Here is a 21,037-nt window from a genome sequence, read left to right on the forward strand (position 1 = left end):
TAGACAGGACATTTAATCTTTGGGTTCTCAATTTTCTCATCTTAAAAAAAAAAAAAAAAGAAGCCTAGAATCTCTAAGGTTCCTTTCAGTTTTAAAATTTAGCGTTTTGAAAGCAGGGAGTTTGGTCAGAGGGGTAGAATAGATGGTTTTGTTATTATTAGTTTTTATTGGTTTGTTGGTTTCTTAGTAAGTACAGAAAAGGAAAGGAAACCTTGAGTCATTTTGAAAAATCTTGCAAAACAGTAAGTATTTTTCTACATGAAGCTCATCCCCACCCCCGCACACTGTATTATGGGAGATTTACTCTCTTCCCCTTTAACAAAATGTTTTCTCACAGACTACAGCCTTGTAGCAGCATGGACAATAAGCTATTCCTAATACCAATTTGCTGATAAGGGAAATGTTATATTATTATATGTCTAGGAATCTGCAGTCATAAGTAAAAAGGATATCTTCTTGCAACTCTGTCTTATACCTCTTTAGAGGTATGTTTCAATGCCCTCTCCTTTCCATTGCGGAGTAGTGTGGTCTACTAGGCTAGGCCTCCACAATCCACCCCTCACCCCTCTAATCACCTCTCCTCCTCTTCACCTCCTTGCACACTGCGTTCCTGCTATTCCTTGAGCACCCCAGGCACAGTGGGTGCTGAAGAGTCCCCCACTTCAGCCTACCTTAGACCCTCCATACCAGCTGGTCTCTGTGCTGAAAATACTGGCCCTGGTGGCTGGATGCCTCACCCCATAAAGTGTTTTTCTCCCTACCCTGCTGTACCCACCCTATTCCCAATCCCCTTGACCCTTCCCTACTTTTATACTTTGCTTTTTTTCCATAGCACTTATTATCTTATAACATGTCGTATACCTTATTTATTATGGTTATTGCTTATTTTCTGTTGATTAGGATGTAAGCCCTGTGAGATCAGAGATCTATTTTGATGCACACCAAGTACCTAGGACAGTGTTTGACATGGGGGAGCCACTCAGTAAATATTTTTTGAGTGAAAAATTATGTGATCAAATTCAGGAGGAAGAGCTGCTGTTATGAGACACGGAAGTACTTATGTGGACTAGGTAGTTTATGAGCCTGAAGTTGAGTGTTTGCCTTCAAGTAGACTCTAAGCTGGTAGAGATAAGATTCTATACATTTTTACCTGCAGAATTGATGGTGCCAGACTTAAGATACTGGTCTTGTGTATGCTCAGAAAGGCTTTGGCCATAAAATTCCAGACTTATTTATAAGCAATGTATAACTTTTAAATCATATAAATTCTTAGACTGAAAAATAACATTGAAAGGTAGTGATTCCTAAAATGAGAATACTTCAACAAAATATTTTCTTGGTTATATTGCAGCAAAGAAGACAGTGGAATCCAAAGAAACAGTTATGATGGGGGACTCTATGGTGAAAATAAATGGGATTTATTTAACAAAATCAAATGCTATTTGCCACTTAAAGAGTTGCCCACTTCAGCTAACTGATGACGGAGGCTTCAGTGAAATAAAGGAGCAAGAAATGTTCAAAGGAACAACATCTTTACCATCTCATCTCAAGAGTGGAGGGTCAGTATTCTTCTTATTTAATTTTCTGGTCAGGATAACGATATCATTTACCAGTTTCTTCTCTATTTTATATAGATGATTGGTTTGCTTTTTCTCTTTTATGTAAGCAAATTTTATGTTAAGGGTACATGAATAGGAGAGACTACTTCTCATGGCCAAATGGAGTTGATTTTTGTATCATTCCTTATATAATACTCAAGAACACTTTTATTCATGACTGTCAAAGTGCTGCTTCTGTAGGACTATCAGAATAAGATTTAGTTGGACTATTCCAGCCATCCCTTGAGTGATGACTGATCATTCCATTTGTATATTATTTGGGATTCTTGCATGGCCTGGAATCTCCTATTATCTCCCTTTGGGTTAGTTCACAGTCCTTAACTCCACAAGAGTGGACACTTATTCTTCAGTAGATCTTGGATTAAATATTTATTTTGCAAACTAATGGCTAAAACAGAAGAGTCCTGTAGATTTCAGTTATCTGTGAGATCCTTCCATTGGCCCCTCATAAATGAATGATTGGGAATTGCTTTATTTCATACCATGTTCCTAGATAGGGTTTCCTTGAGAATCAATCTTCCTACCATATTAAGGATCTGTGGAGAAATGCTTGCTGTTTGGACTGTGAATTCTTACGCTGGTATTTTACTGAAGAAACCTTGAGTATTTGGTGGCTGGAATGGGGGAAACAGTGGAGAGAACAGGCTCTGTTTTCCAGTCCCAGCCAGTAATGCTGCTAAGAGAGGCAGAATGTCTTGAACTGGACAGGGTCACTCAGTTTAAGGTATTTTTTTCTAGGACTTTCCATTGGGTCATCATGGATAACTGCCCGGTTCAGATTTGCTTAACAAGATTAAATTCCATGGGCCATTTTAAGATCAAGTATTTCTTACACTCACATTAGATTTCGGGTCTGACTTTGGCTTGGACACATGTAGCATGCTTAAAACTTTTCCCTCAAGTGGCTGCTTGCCAGCTTGTTTAGCTGAACCGACCTTGTCTGCTGACACAGCCTGAAGAGTGTCACACACACGGAATTTATATTAAGCAACCTAGTAGTCCTTGTAATGTCATTTCACATTCAGAACATTTTTTTTAAATTAAAGGAAAAATGAAATGTCTCCTTAAGTGGAAGAGAACGACTTCAAATTGGGACTTTGGGAGTTGAGTAGAAAACATCAAACTGGCCATTGCAGACAAATCGTTTCCAGTTGGTGAATAAGAATAGGCTGTGGACCTCAGAGCTTAAACATAAAAGGCAGCAGGAAAACTTGTGTTTCTTTCAGTACTGAAGTAAAAAGGAAACATTTATCTTGCTGCATCCATCCTTACAGTAATGAAAGTTGACTAGAAAAACCAGACAAGAGCTATTTAATTTGTTTATTTGCAAACCTTCAGATGTGGCAGAATAATCTGGAAAGCCAGAGTTCATTATGTCTTCCTCATTCTGGGACAGCAGGGGTATTTTCATTTATATATTTTATCCCACAAACAGCAAAAGACAAATCAGTTAGCACTTCTTCCTCACTGTCCAAAATTATGAGGCATTGGCAATAGCACTAATTGTTTTCTTTGTGTTTTGTTAGGACGGCTTTTGCATCATATAAGGATTGTGTCTAAGTTGGATTTGCAATGTACCCTGGCAAGGTTAACTTTCAGTAACATTTTTGCTTTATGAATCTTTACCTCCTTTAATCGTTGGGTGGAATTTTGTTGGAGTGGTGCCAAAAAAAAAGTTTACGTAGTAGGATTAAAATAAACCAAAAAACAGGAACTCTTAGCAGTTCTTTCATTAATGATGTTAATGAATCAGTCTGGGACACTTGATAATTGTTTCTTGTAAACATTTAAGTGACTAATTCCAAGAAATGATCTTTGCTATGCAGTGGAGTATTCCCAGTTTTGATGGTAGAGCCCTTCCCTCAATTAACATTTTTTCATCTTTAGACCATAAAGTGGAAAATGAAGACTCTTGTCAGTGAGCTGGGCTGGCAGGAGCAGGGAGGGTTGAGAAGGAGTGTGTAAGTAGACCGTGGAAAGGGGAGAGAGTGGGTGAGGACACACTCCTAGTGTGGGGGCCTTGCAGGCTTGTCCAGTGTGACAGCGGTCACCTGTGTGGTGTGTGTTTATCTGGCTGGGAGAGGAAGGAGCATTTTGTTTCCATGAAACTGCAATAATTGTATACCCTCATTTATAATATGGATAATTCAGATATGGGATGGAATGGAGTTCAACTTTATGCTGGTTATGGTGGAAAAAGGATTTGCTAAACAAAGTATCATTGTAAACAATGTTTTAGAGGACTATTTAACTTTACAAAAGAGAACACACTCTCAAGCACTTACGGAACTGTCATCCTCAAACCTTGTGTCAGTTATGATAGTCTCCATATGCCCATTTAGGGATTCATTTAAGGTCCGGCAGACTTGCTCCTCAAGAATACTTCACCATCACTTGCTTTGTATTACTATATGGATTGAAAGTAATGCAGCTGCCATTAACAAAATGTGTGTATGCTCCATCCATCCATCCACCCATTCACCCATCTACCTATCCACCCATCGATATATCTACCCATACGTCCACCCACACACCCATTCATCCACCCATCCAACTGTCCATTCATCCATCCATCCACATACCCATCCACCTATCCATCTACCCATTCACCCATCTACTCATCCACTCATCTGCCCATCCATCCACCCATCTGTCTACCTACCCACCCATCTGTCATCCACCCATCCATTCATCCACCCATCCAGCCATCCATCCATCCGCTCATCTATATATCTACCCATCTATCCACCCATTCACCCATCCACCCACCTGTCCACCCATCCATCTATCTACCCATCCACCCATCCATATATCTCCCCATCCATCCACCCATTCACCCATCCATCCACCTGTCCACCCATCCATTCATCCATCCATCTATCCATCCATCTACCCATCCACCCACCCATATATCTACCCATCCGTCTACCCATGCAGCTAGCACCTACCCATCCACCTATCCACCCATCCATTCATCCATCCATATACCCATCTACCCATTCATCCACCCATCCACCTATCCATGCACCCATTCACCCATCCCCCATCCATCCACCCATTTATCCATTCATCCATCTATTCATTAACCTATCCACCCACCCATCTACCCATCTATCCATCCATCCACCCACCCACACACCCACGCAGTCATCCATCTTATCTATCCACCCATCCATCCATCCACCCATCCATCCATCCATCCATCCATCCATCCATCCATCCATCCATCCATCCATGGAATCTCTTTCAAAGCAGATGAATCTCTTTACCTGCTTAAAAAATCTGTTAAGGCTTTCCGTGTAAATGTTCAAACTATCATGGTTTGGAAATGTGGTCTTTAGGAGGAAAGCCCAAGAACAGCCAGTTGTTATGGAGAGTCAGGGACTCTTCCTGAGGAGCCAGAATCTCTGGATTTAGGTTTGGTTCTCTCTCAGCCACTTGATTTAGCTGTATTTGGCAAGTCTCTTAACACTTTCAGGGGCTCAGTTTTCTAATGTATAAAATGGAAATAACTCTGCTCTTTTACTCCCATCTCCTTCTAGCCCTCACTGTAGGTTGTGGAATGATGACTAAGGCTTGAAAGCCTTACTAATAAACTATCGAGTGCTCTTAGTATTGTTGGAATCAAAAATAAGAAAAGAGGGCTTCTGGTTAAAGGCACAAAGGCATTCTCCAGTAATCCAATGAAAGCAGCAAAGAATGAAAAACAGAGAAGTAAATTTCATCAATGAAACAACAACAAAAAAAATGGCTATGACCCTGAACTACACAACATGAAGCAAACTTTACACTGCAGTATAGGCTTGATTTTTGTTGGTCTGTCTAGCAAACAGGCCTTCTCACATTGTGTAATAAATGCTGCTCAGTTCATATTTGGAGAAGGGTTAGCCCTGTCTTCCCTGTGTCCCTCCCAGGGGTGGTTATGTGGCCCAAGGCTGGCTAATCAGAGTTTGCCAACCCCAGCTACAGCAGTTGATTCAGAGATGGGCACATGATCCAAGCCAGGCCAGTTGCATTCTTCCATGGGACTTTCACCAAGGCCTTTGGGGAAAGTGCGCTCTTTCTCCAGGTTCACAAACTATAAAGATGATGTGATCTTGGAGCTGACAGTGGCCTATTCACAGCCTTATGGAGAGAGATGCTGAGAGGGAAGTGGTACATAAACAAAAAGAGCAAGGAACGAAGATAATGATCAAGTTCAAGGATGACATATAAACCTCTAGATCCAGCTGTGCCTGAAGCCACCACATCAACATTGTAGAATACTGTTTTTTGAACCAATGTGTTCCTTTTTCTTTCTCCTTCCTTCCTTTCTTTTTCTTTTCTTCTCTCTTTCCTTCCTTCCTTCCCCCTTCCCTCTCCCTCTTCTCCTTCCTTCATTCCCCCTTTCCGTTCCCTTCCCTCTCCTTCCTTCCCTTCCTTCCTTCCTTCCTCTCTCTTTCTTCCTGTGTTCCCTTTTCTCTTTTCTCCCTCCTTCCTTCCTTCCTTCCTTCCTTTTCTTTTCTTTTCTTTTTTTTCTTTTTTTGACAGAGTCTAGCTCTGTTGTCAGGATGGAGTGCAGTGGCACAATCTTGGCTCACTGCAACCTCCGCCTCCCTGGTTCAAGCGATTCTCCTGCCTCAGCCTGCCCTGTAGCTGGGATTACAGGCATGTGCCACCATGCCAAGCTAATTTTTGTATTTTTAGTAGAGATGGGGTTTCACCATGTTGGCCAGGATGGTCTTGATCTCCTGACCTTGTGATCTGCCCATCTCAGCCTCCCAAAGTACTGAGATTACAGGCGTGAGCCACCATGGCTGGCTTGCTTTCTTTTCTTTTTCTTTTTTTTTCTTTCTTTCTCTTTTCTTTCTTTCTTTCTCTTTCTTTCTTTTCTTTCTTTCTGTCTTTCTCTTTCTTTTTCTTTTCTTTCTTCTTTCTTTTCTTCTCTTCCTCCCCTCCCCTCCCCTCCCCTCCCCTCCCTTCCTTCCTTCCTTCCTTCCTTCCTTCCTTCCTTCCTTCCTTCCTTCCTTCCTTCACTCCTTCCTTCCTTCCTTCCGACAGGGACAGTTTATGGTACTTTAGGTTTTGTTACTTGGAACATTGCATTTATAAGAATCTAGTTAACCTTCCAGGCCCTAAGAAATCTAGATGATAACAAGGGGTAATTTGAAAGTGGACACATACCTTCTCAGACCTTGAGCAAGAAACAGATTTCACTAAAAGTGAGTCTCTTAATTCAGAAAGATGTACTCAATATTTAATTAAAGATATGAGATCTAACGATGTAGGCAGGCTGCGGGAGCAGGGAGTATGCCCTGTGTAAGGACTCTATTCAAGATCCAGATCAAGAAGTGAGGGGGAAGATGGAGCTGAGGATGACACACACTCCTGGTTACATGTGAGCCAGCTAGTTTGTGTGTGTGTGTGTTTTGGGGGAGGGGCTTGATACATTAGAATTTAAGGAACCCAGCATGTGAAAGGGCTTTTCTATGCATCACAGCGACCTGCTCCACACAAACCAAGGGAACATATACTCCAGGTCAGCAAAGGTAATGGATTTGGTGATTGCAAGTTTAAGAAAACAGACTAAAGTTTAAGCTACAGAATACCTCCGTTCGCTCTCTCTATGGATCCTTATTCAGCGTTAATAAATAAATGGCTCTGTTTAAAGATAAATACTATTAAGATAGGAACCAACGTGGGACTTGAGCTTAGATATATAAGGAACATAGCAAAAAAAAGATGAAGGAAGTGGATCACAGAAGGTATTACCCTCCAAAAACATGGAAAGAGTTCAAACAATTTTCCATAGTCTCAGAGAAATTATAGATAATGTGATCATTCTCTTAAAAAAAAGAAAAGAAAGGGTTCAGGCATGGTGGCTCACGCCTGTAATCCCAACACTTTGGGAGGCCGAGGCGGGCAGATCATGAGGTCAGGAGATCAAGACCATCCTGGCTAACATGGTGAAACCCTGTCTCTACTAAAAATACAAAAAAAATTAGCTGGGCATAGTGACAGGCACCTGTAGTGCCAGCTACTCGGGAGGTTGAGGCAGGAGAATGGCGTGAACCCGGGAGGCAGAGCTTTCAGTGAGCCGAGATCATGCCACTGCACTCCAGCCTAGGCGATGGAGTGAGACTCCCTCTCAAAAAAAAAAAAAAAAGGAAAAAAGCACTGTTCTTTGGGTTATAAGAATTTAAATTAGAGATTCTAAGCCCATATAAGGAGATGAAAAATAAGCTTACAGTACGCAAAAAAGAAATGAAAGAAAAATGTATCAAGAGGAAAGCCACATTAGGAATAAAAAATTAGAATAAAACAGGTGAAAATACAATAGGACTTGGTGGACAGGCTAGAAGAAATCTTACAAAAAGAAATGAATAATAAAGCTATGAAAATGATTATTGAGATAGATATGGAAGAATGAAACTTGTTTTCCTGAAGAAGGTAATTATCTTCCTTCACTTCCTCTGCTAACACTGTCTTACTGTGAATTGTCAGACACTTTTCTAAGTCCTTTACATATATTAAGTCATTTAATATTCACAACAACTCATGAAGAATGGAAGAGATCAGAGCAGAAAGAAGAAGAAAAATATTAAGACATAACAGAAGAAAACTTTCTGAAACAAATACTTAAATCTGAAGCTCAAATGGACACATGGTATTCCAAGAAAAATTTGATATGGAATAATCCATACTAAGACATTTCCACCAGTGCTCAGCACTAGAACACTACCCAGTACATAGTACGCACTCAGTGAATAATTGTTGATTGGGCGGGCAAATGGAAGAAAGTTTCATATGGCTATCCCGGCTGAACGAACAAGTCACATAAAAGGAGAAGAAGACAGGCTGGCTTCTGGTTTTCTTAAAGAATCACTCAGTGCCAGAAGGCAGTAATGTCTATGAAGTCCTAAGTGTAATAAGGGGTAACTGAAGAATTGTATTGCCAGTCCAGTTGTACAGAAGCAACAGATAGACACTTTCAATATGAGTGAACTGAGGGAATATACTACTCATGCACTTTCCAGAAAACCTGTAGACAACAAAATGATGAGTCAAAATTCAAAACCTAGAAATGAAGAAGCTATGGTAAAAGCATTCATGGTGAGTACAGTAATGATTTTGTTTTCGTATTGGATTAAAACTAAACAACTCTGCTTATGGAACAGAAACCTTGACAATGTGGTAGTAATATAAATAACCAAAACCAGTACTTGGGAGGAAGTGTGAGTACTGATTTCTTTACTTTCATAATGGGGAATAGATTTGTCAGTAGCTAAAGTCTGAAATTGAAATATATAGTTGAAAAAATAATGATTTCAGCATCCTAATGTTTTTCATTACTTTTTTCTTAACTTTAGAGAGATCTTTTAGAAACTATTCTCTCTTTGTGAAGACCCATTCATCTGAAGTTCTACAATTCCTTCAGTTTCACCTCAATTTCTGTTTCTTTGTTAAGTTCAAGCAAAGTTTATACTTAATGCTTTTTCACTACAATAACATGTATGGTATGATTCCATTCATATGTATCCATTTACCTGCCCTCCCTCCTGCCCTTCTGTTCTTTCATTCTTCTATCTTTTCCTCTGAACATATGCAGAAATATGTCTGGAATGATGTTGACCACATATTATGATGTTTATTTCTGGGTGGTGGGATCCTGGATAATTTTTTTAAAATCTTCTTTGTACTTTATTATATTGCCTGGCTTTTAAAAAATAATAAATATATCATTTTTTCAAAAACAATGAAGTCATTATTCTTTTAAGATTTTAAGAGCAATGTGGCTGAGAAACTTTCCATTTGGAAAAGACAAAGACATTGGCCTGATTTTGTAGAGACCCTCCTTCTTTCTGTCCGATAAGCGTTTCCTGGTAAGCAATTCACTGTGCTGAGGGGTTGAGAGATAGAAGAGTGGACCCTGTCCATGAGGAGCTTACCAGCGTGTCAGGCCTTGCTTCTCAGGTATGGTCCCTGGACCAGCAGCATCAGCATCCCCTGGGAGCCTGTTAGAAATGTAAGTCCCCAGACTTACCAAATTAGAATCTGCATTTTTATAAGATCTCCAAGTGCTTTGAATGCACACACAAGGTCTAGAAGCACTGTTCAAAGATGAACTCAAATGCTGGAGGAATGAAAGGGGAACTGAAAGAAGGTATACTGAGAGTTTAGAGGTCAGAGCAGCTAATTCTGACTTCAGGATCAAGGGAAAATTCCTAGAGTAATTGGGATTTGGGGGTGCATCTTGGAAGGTTGATTTTCATGAGGGATGGAGCACTGTGTTCTTGGCTAAAGGAGGAGCATAAGCCAGAAGTGGGATTTGACGTGGCAGTGGCAGGAGGCATCCTGAGGCTGCAAGCCATAGTGCTGAGCAGCATGTCTAGAAGGGAAGTTAGGGACACATGACAGATGGCCTTCAATGCTACTCCCAGGTATGTGGGTCCATTGTTTAAATAAAGGTGCACCACTGAGAGGTGATTTTCGCTGTCAGTTATGTGAAGGACGAATGGGGAAAGGAGAGCCTGGGACAAAGGAAGCCATTGGGAAGCTGTTGTAGCAGTTCTAGCGTAAGGTGTGAAGGGAGCACGGCACCAGGGCATTCAGAATGGAAAGCAGAGATGGAACCCTGCATGGCACTGGTTAACACAGTAGCATGCTGCAGAAGAGGCCAGTCACAGCCACTGCTCCCTGTACTGAACGAAATCCTCACAGATACAGCACTGACAAGTTACAAGGGCTTTTCACATGCAGTGCCTTGAAACTGTGGGGCTTTGAATGTTAAGGGGAGTATGAAACCATGAGCCTTTAAGCTAAGGGAATTTAAGGTTAACTAAGTTAAGCTAACATGGATAGCTACAAAGCAATATATCTAATCGTGTATATATATATAGAACTTTAATAATAACCAGTTAGTGATTATTGAAAAAGGTGCCAAGGGGTGTGTGTGTGTGTGTGTGTGTGTGTCTGTGTGTATGTGTGTGTGTATGTATTTTAGTCTTGTGCCCAAGCCAACACTATTAAGTACCTTGGAGGACTTTCTTAAAATTTTGATCTTACAGACATCCCTTTAAAACCATGTCCTTTAATTTCAAGTGTTTGTGTATAGCTGTTTAAGGAGAATGCATTAAGTTTAGTAATTAAGAAAAAGTGATAATCTGGCTGGACACGGTAACTCACACCTGTGATCTCAGCACTTTGGGAGGCCGAGGTCAGGAATTCAAGACCAGCCTGCCCAACATGGTGAAATCACATTTCTACCAAAAATACAAAAAATTAGCCAGGTGTAGTCCCGGCTACTTGGGAGGCTGAGGCAGGAGAATCGCTTGAACCCAGGAGGCAGAGGTTGCAGTAAGCTGAGATCGCACCCCTGCACTCCAGCCTGGGTGACAGAGTGAGACTGTGTCGCAAAAAAAAAAAAAAAAAAGAAAAAGTGATAATCTGTCTGGAAACTGTATATCTAGTGCTTTAGGCGATGAAACATGCTGAGGGGACCCTCCCTCCGTTGTCCACCCCTCTGTTGGCATTACCAAATTGCAGTCGAAGTATGGAAGAGACTATAAAGCAGGATCAACAAACTAAGGCCAATGAGCTAAATCCAGCCCATTGCCTGTTTTTGTAAATAAACTGTATTGGAACACAGCCACACTCATCATTTACCTATTGTCCATGGCCATCTTCACACTGCAGCAAGAGTTGAGTACTTATGACAGAAACTGTGTGGCCACAAAGCCTAAAACATTTACTACCTGCCTTGAACTTACACAACTTGAATCTAGTTTGAAAAACGAAGTGTCTTTTTCTTATGGCAAGGATAAGTTTAGTTCAAAAGTTGCTAAATTTTCTCTTATCCATAAGCATCCTTTACAATTTCCTTACATGTCATTTTTTCCAAAATGGAAATAAATTTATTGACTTTTTAAACATTCCAAATCCTTCTGTTTAATCTACTTCTTAATATTTGTTTAGTTATTCCTCCAAAGTAGGAATAAACAAACTACAGCCAGCCAGTTCCGGTGGCTCACGCCTGTAATCCCAGCACTTTGGGAGGCCAAGGTGGGCGAATCACCTGTGGTTGGGAGTTCGAGACCTGCTTGGCCAACATGGTGAAACCCCATCTCTACTAAAAATCCAAAAATTAGCCGGGTGTGGTGGCACATGCCTGTAATCCCAACTACTTGGGAGGCTGTGGCAGGAGAATCAGTTGAGCCTGGGAGGTGGAGGTTGCAGTGAGCAGAGAGCACACCACTGCACTCCAGCCTGGGCGACAGAGCGATACTCATCTCACAAACAAACAAACAAACAATATAACTACAGCCCAGGAGCCAAATCTGGCCATCCATCTGGTTTTTGTTTGTTTTGTTTTTCTTTTTTACAGCCCTTGAGCTAATAATGGTTTATACACTTTTTTAAATCATTACATTTTAAATGGTTACAAATGTAACCATGTAGTACCTGGATTTTCCCACTTGGCCCACAAAGTGTGCAATATATATTATCTAGCTCTTCAGGGAAAAAGCTTGCTGACCTCTGACTAAAGAACCTTAGTCATAATAATTAGAAGAACTGTCAGAATTATAGCAAAGTCTGAATTTTATAGTTTTTTTGTTTGTTTGTTTGTTTGTTTGTTTGTTTTTGAGACAGAGTCTCACTCTGTTGCCCAGGCTAGAGTGCAGTGGTGTGTGGTGTGATCTTGGCTCACTGCAACCTCCACCTCCCAGGTTCAAGCAATTATCTTGCCTCAACCTCCCGAGTAGCTGGGATTACAGGTACATGCCACCACCCCCAGCTAATTTTTGTATTTTTAGTAGAGATGTGGTTTTGCCATGTTGGCCAGGCTGGTCTTGAACTCCTGACCTCAAGTGATCTGCCTTCCTCAGCCTCCCAAAGTGCTGTGGTTACAGATGTGAGCCACCATGCCTGGCTAATTTTATAGTGTTTTTAAAGAAACATACTTGTATTTCTTTGGGGTGCATGTGGTCCAAAAGTAGATATCGTCCACATGATTGACTCATGGATGGGCAGTGGTAACTCAAGTCAGTCCGTGTGTAGCACTGCCATAGCCACAGATTGGTTCTGGCTGTTCAGAGTGAAATGTAGGACCCTCCTCACTGATTGCAAGAGAAGACTTTGCTTTTGCTCTTAAACATGTGGGCTGAGGAAGAGAGGCCTGGGAATGCCAGACCCATTTTGCTTTCATCAGAACTCCAACCTGGTTACAGCTGGAACTGAGGGAAGGGCAGAGCTGAGAGAATCGCAGAAAGATGCAGCTAAAGGCCTGATTGCACCATGCCTAAAACCCACCCTACCTGTCCACATTCAGGTTATGTGAGTCAATAAATTGCATTTATTGTTTAAATCCATTAAAATTAGGTTTTTGTTATTTGTCGATCAAGATATCATAAAGAACAAAACAGTGCCAATCTGCCTGTATGAAGAATTTCACAGAGGAGCTTTAAGAAATAACTTCTGAAATTATTTTTGGTACATGAAAAATCATTGCAAAAAATTTAATTACAGTCTTTAATAATATGGAACAGGAAACTAGGAAGAACAATTTTGCTGGATGACTGAATCAAGATCCAAAAACATCTGATAGGCAGGAATGCTTTGCCAAATGCGGCACTGTGGAATTTAGGAAGAACAAGCAAAGGCCCAACCTGGATGGGAAAATCTGCCTTAGTGCACACGCAGGAAAAGGTTAGAGACACCCACCACTGTGACGTGACCACCAAACCGCTAATGTCATTTTAGGCTGCAGCGTTATGTAGAACATCTCCTCTCTGTCCTCAAGCCATACTACCTTTGGCTGAGTGCTGGGTTCCAGACTTTAAAAGGGATCCAGACAAGCGAACACTCACTTTGAGTAACTGAGTGTCCTGGAAGAGATTTGAAACCGCATCATGTGAGGAACAGTTGAAGGGACTGGAGGAGTTTGCTGATGACATCAGTGACGACCACAGCCATAATAGTAAACATGTATTAGTTACCATGTGCCTGGAACTGTGCCAAGCAATCGCACATCCTATCATTTAGTCCTCACAACAGTCTCACATTGGGGGATAGTGTTATTTACCACACCTTTCTACAGATGAGGAAACCAAAACTTACCCGAGGTCACACAGCTATAAGTGGTCGGACCATGGGATTTAAACCATAGGAGATGACTTTATGTGGGGAATGAAACATCTTTAAATATGTGCAGGATTATCAAGAAGAAAAAGAATAAAGATTTGTTTCATGCAGTTCCAATTAGTAGAACCAAGACCAATGAGCAGAATTTACAGAGAAACAGATTTCTTTTGAGTACATAAGTCCATCTATTCTTCCTTTTCTCCTTAACGGAGTGATTTTCTTTTCTTGATGCCTCTCTTCCCCATTCAGTCTTACTGTGGGACTTCAGCTCTATGGTTGTGTGGAAACCCTGGTAGGCTTCCCCTGCTATCCTATTCCTCCATGGCTACATTCTGTTATTTCCGCTGCCTGAAATCCTGTCAACCCTTGACTTACAGAACCTCTTGAATGTGTTCCTCCTTCTCCAGTTCCACTGTCACCCTCAGATTAGTCCTTGTTCCTTCTCTCCAAGTCTCCTAAATACTCTTGTCATTGCACACCCCCAAATCCCATCACTTCCTTGTATAAGAACCCATGACAGTTCCTTATTGCCTGTCAAATCAGATTCATTTACTCAGCCCATAGTGTGGGTTGAGTAAACCCATAGAAACCTTCTATGACTGTCTTACTTGCCCTGGGCACTTATCCCTTGCCCTCAGTATCAGTCTGCTTATGCCTGTCTTTATTTTCACTCATGCTATTCCCCTTCTGAGAGTAGTGTTGTCATTTGCTGGTTTAACTTTTATTCTTTTATTATTATTATTTTTTGAGGCAGAATCTTGCTCTTTCACCCAGGCTGGAGTGAAGTGTGCAATCTCGGCTCATTGCAACTTCTGCCCCCTGGGTTCAAGCGATTCTCCTGCCTCAGCCTCCCGAGTAGCTGGAATTACAGGCGCCCGCCACCATGCCCGGCTAATCTTTGTATTTTTAGTAGAGATGGAGTTTCACCATGTTCGCCAGACTGGTCTCGAACTCCTGACCTCAGGCGATCCGCCTGCCTCGGCCTCCCAAAGTGCTGGGATTACAGGTGTGAGCCACTGCGCCCTGCCTATTATTATTTTTGAGATAGGGTCTCACTCTGTCACCCAAGCTGGAATGCAATGGCACAATCACAGCTCACTGCAGCCTCGACCTTCTGGGCTCAAGCCATCCTCCTGCCTCAGCTTCCAAAGTGGCTGGGACTACAGGTGTGTGCCACCATGCTAGATAGTTTTAAAATTTTTTTTAGAGGGAAAGTCTTGCCATATTGCCCAGGCTGGTCTTGAACTCCTTGAACTCCTAGGTGCAAGTGATCGTCTCACCTAGGCCTCCCAAAGTGGTGGCATTACAGTCGTGAGCCACCATGCCGACCAACTTTTATTCTTTTAAGGCCCATTTTGTAGTCCACTTCTCCCACTCACTAATCACATCCTTCTTAGCACCCTCTAGTTCTTACAATCTGTTGAATTTCACATTCTAGTACTTTATTAACAACTCTATTGGACTTTTCCATTAAAAAACAGTGGTTCCTTAGTTCCTCAGAGTAGATTTTAAACTTCATCAGGGCAATGCCATGCACATTCTTTAGCTCAATAAGATTTGACTCTGGACTGCTTAGACAAGTGATTACTGACTCATAAGGAAAGAGAAAATTAATCTGTTTATTAAGTTCTTCCAGTGTCAGTCAGTGTACTAAGCAGAGTCATTGCATTCAATTTAAGATGAGGAAACCAGGCTCAGCGCAGTGGCTCACACCTGTAATCCTAGCAATTTGGGAGGCCGAGATGGGAGGATTGCTTGAGGCCAGGAGTTTTAGACTAGCCTGGTCAACATAGCAAGCTCCCCATCTCTATTTAAAAAAAAAAATAATGATGAGGAAACCAAAGCTAAGTAGTTCGCCCAAGATCACAATGCCGATAAAAGTTAGACCCAGGACCCAAACTCAGGCAGCTTGGCTTCAGAACGTACATATACCCACCACAACATAAGGATCACGTAGAACAGCAGTTAATACCAGTCCTGTGCTCTTTTTTTATTTCTAACATTATTATTACTTTTTTAAAATTATACTTTAAGCTCTGGGATGCATGTGCAGAAAGTGCAGTTTCATAGGTATACATGTGCCATGGTGGTTTGCTGCACCCATCAGCCCATCGTCTACATTAGGTATTTCTCCTAATGCTATCCCTCCCCTAGCCCCCCACCCCCCGACAGGCCCCAGTGTGTGATGTGCCCCTCTATGTCCATGTGTTCTCATTGTTCAACTCCCACTTATGAGTGAGAACATGCAGTGTTTGGTTTTCTGTTCTTGTGTTAGTTTGCTGAGAATGATGGTTTCCAGCTTCATCCATGTCACTGCAAAGTACATGAACTCATCCTTTTTTATGGCCGCATACTATTCCATGGTGTATATGTGCCACATTTTCTTTATTCAGTCTATCATTGATGGACATTTGGGTTGGTTCCAAGTTTTTTCTATTGTGAACAGTGCTGCAATATGCATACGTGTGCATGTGTCATTATACTAGAATGATTTATAATCCTTTGGGTATACACTCAGTAATGGAATCGCTGGGTCAAATGGTATTTCTGGTTCTAGATCCTTGAGGAATTGCCACACTGTCTTCCACAATGGTTGAACTAATTTACACTCCCACCAACAGTGTAAAAGCATTCCTATTTCTCCACATCCTCTCCAGCATTTGCTGTTTCCTGACTTTTTAATGATTGCCATTCTACCTGGAGTGAGATGATAATCTCATTGTGGTTTTGATTTGCATTTCTCTAATGACCAGTGATGATGAGCTTTTTAAAATATATTTGTTGGCCGCATAAATGTCTTCTTTTGAGAAGTGTCTGTTCATATCCTTCATCCACTTTTTGATGGGATTTTTTTTTCTTGTAAATTTGTTTAGTTCTTTGTAGATTCTGGATATTAGCCCTTTGTCAGATGGATAGACTGCAAACATTTCTCCTATTCTGTAGGTTGCTTGTTCACTCTGATGATAGTTTCTTTTGCTGTGCAGAAGCTCTTTAGTTTAATTAGATCCCATTTGTCAATTTTGGCTTTTGTTGCCTTTGCTTTTGGTGTTTTAGTCATGAAGTCTTTACCCATGCCTGTGTCCTGAATGGTATTGCCTAGGTTTTCTTCTAGGGATTTTATGGTTTTAGGTCTTATGTTTAAGTCTTTAATCCATCTTGAGTTAATTAGTTCTGTGCTCTGCTTGAGAACTGGGAGACCCAGCACTGCTGAGCATTTGCATATAAGAAGGACACTTCATTTTTCCCCCTAGAAGTGGGGATACATGCGTGTGGTATTTATGTAGGCAACCTCATCACTGACCATGACTTGAGGGAGAGTGGACCAGTGACTTTGGAAGCCCATTAGTTGAAAAGTATCTTGCTTGATTTTAATAGTTGTGTAGGGCAGGTGTATGTATTGAAAGCAAGGCCTTGTCCCTAGTCTCAAACCTTCTTGTTATTTCTAGGAGTGATAAATATGAGAACTTCCTTGGCTCCACACCCTGACAAACTTGGTATTTTACCTTTTCGCAAGGTTGATTCTTTTATTTCTGCCTTCTTTGAGAGGTCCTTGTCCCCATAGCCATTTTCGATTGGCTAGTGACATTTGCTATCATGTATTTTTATTATGCACAAATAAAGCAGTTATTTCTGAATATTAATTAGACAATTTTTGGAAAATTGACTTCATCTTTTTCCTATTTTATGATTAAAGGAAGTGTTAAGTGTTTAAAAAAAAAAGTGGGTGTGGCTGGTGGGCGCCGTGGCTCACACCTGTTATCCCAGCATTTTGGGAGGCCGAGGCAGGCGGATCACCTGCGGTTGGGAGTTTGAGACCAGCCTGACAAACATGGAGAAACCCCGTCTCTACTAAAAATACAAAATTAGCCAGGCGTGGTGGCACACGCCTGTAATCCCAGCTACTCGGGAGGCTGAGGCAGGAGAATCCCTTGGACCTGGGAGGTGGAATTTGGGGTGAGCCGAGATCACGCCATTGCACTCCAGCCTGGGCAACAAGAGTGAAACTCCATCTCAAAAAAAAAAAAATGTGGGGGGAACATGTTAATGAAGTAAAAAATGATATTTGGAGAAGCTAATCTTCAGGGCGGTAGGAAAGGCCAAGGGCTAAGCTGCAACACGGCATAGTCACTGGGGGGCTCACTACACAGGAAGGAGAAGCCACGGGCACATACAGATATCCACAGGGACTATCACATGTATAAGCCTTCTTTGTGAGTTTTTTGGAGCAACTATTATATTTGATGGACAAAAAGAAATTTTGATATAAAACTTGCACTCTTCTTTTCCTGGTGTTTTTTTACCTTGGAATTTTGTGCACATATTTAAAAGTAAGTACTTCTAAGTGTCAGCTCTGGCTAAAGAGAAGCTGTATCCTTCAGAGATGTTCTCTACATTAAATAAAACTTTTTAAAAACCTGAGCATATAATCCTGCTGTTGGCCAGCCACTGCTCTTTTATTTGGAATACAAAATATTTATCATCTGGGGACTGTCCAAATTTATTTTCAGTTTTTTAATGTTTAAAATATTTCTAAAAATAAATATTGTCAGAGAATATTAATTTAATTTTAAAAATGGAATCGGCACATTTTTATGTAGTGGAAAGAGAAGCAAATTTGTAAATTATGAGACCTAAGTTCCAAATCTGTCTTTACTGTGTGACCTTGGGCACATCTGGCCAGCTGGGACACAGTTTCTTTATCTGCAGGGATGGGGGGAGGGAGGAAGAGAGAAAAAGAGACGGAGGTCTTTCCCAGCTCCCAAAGGCTAAGCTTTCGTAATCCAAGCATCCCAGAGTTCTTTCTTATTGTAACAGTGACCCCTTGTGGTATATATCCTTAACCAATTTTGTTTTGATTTGCAAAGTAAACTGGATTTTTTGTTCTTTCTAGTAACTGTATTTCATGTTGTTAGGCAAACATGACTTGTTTTAAAAAGATAAATCTTACTGGGAAATCAAAGGTAAATTAAAGCAGCATATAGAGGCCAGGGGTGGTGGCCCATGCCTGTAATCCCAACACTTTGGGAGGCTGAGGCAGGCAGATCGCCTGAGGTCAGAAGTTTGAGAACAGCCTGGCCAACATGGCGAAACCCCCGTCTCTACTAAAAATACAAAAATTATCCGGGCATGGTGGCATGTGCCTGTAATCCCAGCTACTGGGGAGGCTCAGGCAGGTTGCAGTGAGCTGAGATCGCGCCACTGCACTCTAGCCTGAGCAACAGAGCAAGACTTCGTCTCAAAAACACAAAAACAAAAACAAAAAAAAACCCACATATAGAGCACCAAACCCCACCTTTTAAACAATTCTCAATGGTTTCTTCAGAAACTATATATCGGCTGGACACAGTGGCTCACTCCTATAATACTAGCATTTTGGGAGGCTAAGGCAGGAGGATCACTTGAGACCAGGAATCACCAGCCTGGACAACATAGTGAGACCCTGTCTCTACAAAATATTTTTTAAAAATAACCGGGCATAATGGCATGTGCCTGTAGTTCTGGCTACTCGGGAGCCTGGGGTGGGAGGCTCACTTGTGCCAAGGAGTTTGAGGCTGCAGTGAGCTATGATCACAGCACCACTGTACTCTAGCCTGGGTGACAGAGTGAGACCTATCTCAAAATAATAAATAAGAAACTGTATATAGCAGACTCTTGTCATTTACAAAATTAGAAGTGTTTTCATGTTTGCACTGAGTGTTTTATGTATTCCTCCTAGGGACCAGGGGAAGAGACATGCGAGGGCCTCATCATGCCCCAGTAGCTCAGACCTGAGCAGGCTGCAAACCAAAGCAGGTGAGGGGTCCCCACACTCCTTCATCTACAGCATCTCCACTTGAAGGAAAAATGTTGGCACTGAAGATATCTATGTTGGCCACTGGAAACTTCAGGAAGTTTGTCCAATTTGGTCACAAGTCAACATTTATTTTTATACATTTTTGTTATATTCATACAATCTTACCATCTTACCACTACCCAACTCTGATGCCTCAAACATCTATAGATGACAGTCTTTTTTTTTTTTTTTTTTTTTGAGACAGAGTCTTGCTCTGTCGCCCAGGCTGGAGTGCAGTGGTGCAATCTCGGCTCACTGCAAGCTCCACCTCCCAGGTTCATGCCATTCTCCTGCCTCAGCCTCCCAAGTAGCTGGGACTACAGGCGCCCACCACCACGCCTGGCTAATTTTTTGTATTTTTAGTAGAGATGAGCTTTCATTGTTTTAGCCAGGATGGTCTCAATCTCCTGACCTCATGATCTGCCTGCCTCAGCCTCCCAAAGTGCTGGGATTACAGGGGTGAGCCACCACGCCCGGCCTAGATGACAGTCTTAATGGTTTTATAGAAATCATTTTGTAAAAGCATTTGGAAAGTTGCAAAACTTGACATTAACATAGTTCTTGGGTTCAAAGCTTGAGTTCAAGGCATTGCTTGGCTGGGCATGGTGGCTCACGCCTGTAATCCCAGCACTTTGGGGAGGCTGAGGCAGGCGGATTACTTGAGGTCAGGAGTTCAAGACCAGCCTGGCCAACATCGTGAAACCCCTTCTCTACCAAAAAAAAAAAATAATAATACAAAAATTAGCTAGGCATGGTGGGAGGGAGTGGGGCACCTGTAATCCCAACTACTTGGGAGGCTGAGGCAGCAGAATCACTTGAACCCAGGAGATGGAGTTTGCAGTGAGTCTAGATCACGCCACTGCACTCCAGCCTGGGCAACAGAGCGAGACTCATCTCAAAAAAAAAAAAAAAAAAGATAATTGCTCACTTAAATGAAACTATATTAACTTTATTAAGACTGTCCTTTGGGCCTTTAAAGTGTTTAATTGAGAAAATATATAACAATATAAACCACAGTCTAGAAATGATACAAAATGTATTCATGCAATAGAATATAGTTGTTACAAAAGTGAACTCATGGGCTTTTGTAATATTGTAATATTGAGTAAATTCAGTACAAACATAATATGAGATGAAACAAGTTGCAAAAACAAAGACATATATTGTTTATGGATACACAGCCATGTGGTAAGCATGCGAAGTCAAGTGTAGTCATAGTAACCAGTGGATTTAGGATGGTGGTAACCCCTAGAGGGAGAGGAGGGGAATGGATGCAGGGAGCCACATATCTGTAATGTTTCATTTCTTTAAAATAAGGGAAAGGGTAAAAATATGGCAAAATGTTAATATCTGACCAAACTAGTGTGGGGTACACTGATGTCTGTTATATTCTTCATATATTTTTGTACCCATGAGATTTTACGATACTAAATAGTAGATTTAAAAAATTTTTATCTTCAAAACT

General features: G+C 41.3%; 1 protein-coding gene across 15 annotated transcripts in view; it reads left to right on the forward strand.

Moving 5' to 3' along the window:
- Positions 1–21,037, forward strand: part of ARMC2 (armadillo repeat containing 2) — a 140,689-nt gene that overhangs the window by 26,465 nt on the left and 93,187 nt on the right. For all 15 annotated transcript variants that reach the window (XR_008680780.2, XM_063707166.1, XM_055390736.2 and 12 more), the window contains 2 exons: positions 1,352–1,559; positions 19,456–19,532. Coding sequence is in view for 14 of the 15 variants with exons in the window: in XM_055390730.2 (XP_055246705.1) it covers positions 1,352–1,559; positions 19,456–19,532 (285 nt within the window). In the remaining variant the exon portion in view is untranslated. The remainder of the gene's footprint in view (positions 1–1,351; positions 1,560–19,455; positions 19,533–21,037) is intronic.

The sequence above is a fragment of the Gorilla gorilla genome, chromosome 5 (assembly GCF_029281585.2).
Source record: "Gorilla gorilla gorilla isolate KB3781 chromosome 5, NHGRI_mGorGor1-v2.1_pri, whole genome shotgun sequence".
NCBI lineage: Eukaryota > Metazoa > Chordata > Mammalia > Primates > Hominidae > Gorilla > Gorilla gorilla.